This window comes from Helianthus annuus, chromosome 4 (assembly GCF_002127325.2).
Source record: "Helianthus annuus cultivar XRQ/B chromosome 4, HanXRQr2.0-SUNRISE, whole genome shotgun sequence".
NCBI lineage: Eukaryota > Viridiplantae > Streptophyta > Magnoliopsida > Asterales > Asteraceae > Helianthus > Helianthus annuus.
This window is the reverse complement of record NC_035436.2, coordinates 23620722-23625013: the sequence shown is the minus strand read 5'-3', so window position 1 is coordinate 23625013 and position 4292 is coordinate 23620722. Positions and strand designations below refer to the sequence as shown.

Sequence of the window (4292 nt, the reverse complement as noted above, 5' to 3'; positions counted from 1 at the left end):
TCTGAAGTGTCATTGAATGTGGATCGAGTTAATACATTATCAGAAATGGATGCTGAACTAGAAAGACAATTAGGTAAGACAAATGCATTTTCATAGATCATTAAAAAATAAAATAAACTTGTGGTTAAATTCTTTGATTTCAACAGAAAGTTCAGTGAATCTGAAGATGGTTTTAAGAAGACAAAGGAATGAGATGATTAAAGAATTGCTTCCAGGTTTGTAATAAAACACATCATAAAGTTAGATGTTTACACATGTGTAAATAATCATATTTAATATTGAATTTGTGTAATTAAGACACTTACACATGTGTAAGTAAGCTGTTTACACATGTGTAAGTAAGCTGTTTACACATGTTTAAGTAGGCTGTTTATACATGTTTTTAACTGCTTTCTATTGTTTTAATAGAAAAAAGGAAAAAACAGATGGTGAAAAAGGCGGCAGAAGTTGATTCGGTTTTATGCTCAGAAACCCGTTGCCGGTAGCGTTGACCATCAATTGCTATCTCAAAACACAACATAAACTGAACGAAAGTATTCGATGCGCTAGAGTTTACCTTAAAAAGCGCGTTTGAACTTTCGCATCTAGACGTTGTTTTCATTAAACAACACATTGGTATGTCCCTAAAATAACCTGGGACCCACTGATCTCTAATAGAAAACATGTCAAACAACCACTTGTGACGCTGCAAGTTGCAATCATTTGTCAATAACTCCCATCGCTTCTCAAACGTGGCAGGAGCGATAAAAACATTCCAGACCAACTTATGTATACGTACCCTCAAGTTGGTATTCTGTAACACATCACCATCAATCTGTAGATAAAATTTTTAAAAATAAAATACCATTATTACACAAGTTTAATAAAAACACAAAAACTAGAAAAACATAAATACACATGTGTAAAACTGACAAGATTAATTATTTTTAAATTAAATGTACCTTATGAGGATGTTTATCCATAATATGCCACATACATAGACGATGGACAGATTCATTGAAAACTTTAGCTATGGCTTGTTTCATTGCCGGGTCTTGGTCGGTTAACACTAGCCTCGGTTGTTTACCTGATAATTAATAAAACAAAGTTACGCTATTCTTATGGTGTAAAACATAAACTTTGTGAAGCAAAGTTACACATGTGTAAAATAGAAACACTTACCATGTGCTTCAAGAAATTGTTCCAACATCCATGTGAACGACTCAATAGTTTCATCATAAAGAAGAGCAGCCGCAAATGTTACGCAATTCTTATGGTGATCAACCCCCGTAAAAGGAACAAAAATCATATTATACCTACAAGATAATAATAAATAAAAAATCAAAAAATACACAACTGAAAATAGGAAAAAACAAACAAACAAATTCTTACTGGTTAGTTTGTAGGTGGCATCAAAAGCTAACACTTCGCCAAAAACTCTGTAATTGCACTTCATAACCTCATCTGCCCAAAATAAGGACCTAAGCTCTCCATGACGAATTATGTAATGGCAAAAGTAATTTTCTATATTAACTTTACGTTTATCCATCATATTTACAACCATTTGAGCATCTCCTTAACCAATGAAAGCTCTTAAATCCTTGCTGAAATTTTTATATTCTATCCTGGTACCACGGACGTTGTGTTGTCCCCCTTTCAAAACAACTTGCATCTTAAAGGCAGTTGACAGGCCAACTTTAGCTAAACTTAGCCTATGAATGAAATCTTGGTCGCTAAATTCCAGTTGCCGCCTCTTGCGCGTCAAATCCATGTTCTCAATTGAAACTAACGGGTGATTATGAGACTCAACAAATTCATATAACCGTAAACCAGGATAACCATTGAAAACTTTAACCTTTATTTTAGCTTTACAGTCTGAAACCTTGTAATTACTGCTACGAGGCAACTTGGAAGATGACTTCAAAAGCATTGAATCAACATTTTGGCAATTGGGCTTTCCCGATCTACTACAAAGAACATACCTAAGTCTAACAGTACCATCTTTTGATTTCTTAGTTGTCGACAACCTAATATCAAACCCAGCTTTCTCAGCATATGACTAGCATATGACTGATACATGGAAATTGCATCTTCCTCTTTAGCAAATACCGTACCCAAAACAGGTCTATACGCTTCCAATACATTGGGTATCCAATATCTAGTGCCATTCGGTGAATGATAATAAGTACTACGAACCGATTCCTGAAAATCTTGTATATGTGGCTCTACAATAACATAAAATAGAATATATGGAACATCTGATATGATAAAGACTTGGCATCAATAACACAAAGAATAGAACAAACAGTTAAACGTGTGTAAATATGAACAAGATGAAAAGAAAGCAATCAGTAGTTACACATGTGTAAATCTCAACAGGATGCTTTTACAAATTACACATGTCTGCTTTCAAGATCTTAAACAACCACGCAAGCCTCATTTGTTTGTATGCGATTACACATGTGTAACGCAGAACATCAAGTCATGAAACTAATTTAAGTCGAAACTATACAACATAAATGATAAAACATCAAGGCACACACAATTCAGAAGAATAAACACTCATATTGATATTGCATTAAAATAAGAAACAACTACACAAATAAGTACAATACAAACAAATACATACACACTAAAATTACTTGAAAAACATGTTGAACCCTAGACTTTTATTTTTTGGACAATTTCTAGCATCATGATAACCCCAAACACCACAAATTGTACAATAACGTTTATCCATCATCTTGTGAACATCTAGAGTAGTAGTACCTTCTTCATCAACAACATTGGTATTAATGGAATTGTTCAGTGCATCATCAGAGCTATTGTTCGGTGCATCAACAGAGCTGGACACATTCGACATCATGTTGTTTTGCCACTGAACAGTTGATTGACTGTAATTAAACAAACAACAACAAATTAGGGCAAATTATAAGAAAACAAAACCGAGTTCATACATGCAAATAGAGAAATCGATGATGAATACAGAACTGGTTGAATATTAAAGAGGCCTAAAATCGTTGAATTGATCAAACGATTAAGTCATGAGTTGGTAAGTGGGTGATTTCAGATTTGCGATTTGGTAAGTGGGTGATTTCATTGATTTGAGATCTTGATTTGGTAGGTGGGTGAGATCTGGGTTTGTTGAGATCTTCATTTGGTAAGTTGTATTTTGCTACATATTTATCTACAGATACACATCAATTTGTGTATAAACAAAGAAGATAAGTATATAGAACCTTTTATTGAGAATTGGGTTCCACCTTGAGTTCTAGAATTTCTCCTTCTTGAATTTGCAAATGATCGGAGATAATGGAAATGATTCGTATCCACCGGCGATCGGAAACAATGACGATGGTTTGTATTTGCAGGCTATCGGAGACAACGACGGTTTTAAGCTGGGGAAATTGTGACTTAACTAGCGGCCTGATTCATTGGGTTATACAATTACCAATTTAACCTTTCATTAAAACACATGGAAAATAAAATGAGTGGCTGAGATTTGTTCTCATGGTTCTCACAAAAGATGAATGTACCCTAAAGCTAAACCCTAATTCTAACCCCTAAAGCTAAACCCTAATGCTAAAACCTAAAGCTAAAGCTAAACCCTTAATGCCAAACCCTATGCAAACCCTAAAGTTAAAGTTAAACCCAAAAGCTAAAACTAAACCTTAATGCTAAACCCTAAATACTATTGCTAAACCCTAATGGTATACCCTAAAGCTAAACCCTAAACCCTAAGGCTAAACCCTAATGCTAAACCCTAAATACTAATGCTAAACCCTAAATAACACTTATTTTTCAATTTTAAACATGTATATACATATATGTATATTTGACAGTATACACACATATATATAGTTAAAAGATTAGCAATATACACATGTGTATAAATCTCAAAAAATAAAAATTAAAAACAAAATTTTAAAAAAAAATTAAAAATTAAAACCTTATAGAAAAACCTCTGATTTTCCAAAAAAAAAATTGCATTTTTTTACATTTTTTTGCTTAGGGAAAATGTATGGTCAAGAATGCTTCTCAAGTTTCTCAATTAGCCTAGTACTTCTCACATGATCCTTATCCTATATATATATATATGTACGGTTTCATCTGATTTTGGTTAATGGTTGAATGTTGTTTAGGGTTTATAATCCACGCTCAGAATATGATATTGAAGCAACCGGGGATCTTCTTGATGACGTAGCTGCTTCTGAAATGCATTATGAGGAATTTTGATTAAATCTTTATTTCCGGTCTTGTAGCTTGCATTATGTTGTGTTTTTGTATACTTTTATTTTCTCCAAATCAGTTAG

The 4292-nt window shown here is 33.3% G+C and overlaps 1 protein-coding gene across 1 annotated transcript; it reads right to left on the bottom strand.

The window, feature by feature from the left end:
- Positions 1-506: 506 nt before the first annotated feature.
- On the bottom strand, positions 507-2842 carry LOC110933053 (protein FAR1-RELATED SEQUENCE 1-like). The gene is made up of 7 exons (XM_022176295.1): positions 2749-2842; positions 2057-2204; positions 1650-2006; positions 1162-1295; positions 942-1066; positions 634-814; positions 507-523 (listed from the first exon to the last, which is right to left on the bottom strand). Exons 1-7 carry the CDS (start codon positions 2840-2842, stop codon positions 507-509), a joined length of 1056 nt encoding a protein of 351 aa, XP_022031987.1.
- Between the last annotated feature and the right edge of the window lie 1450 nt (positions 2843-4292).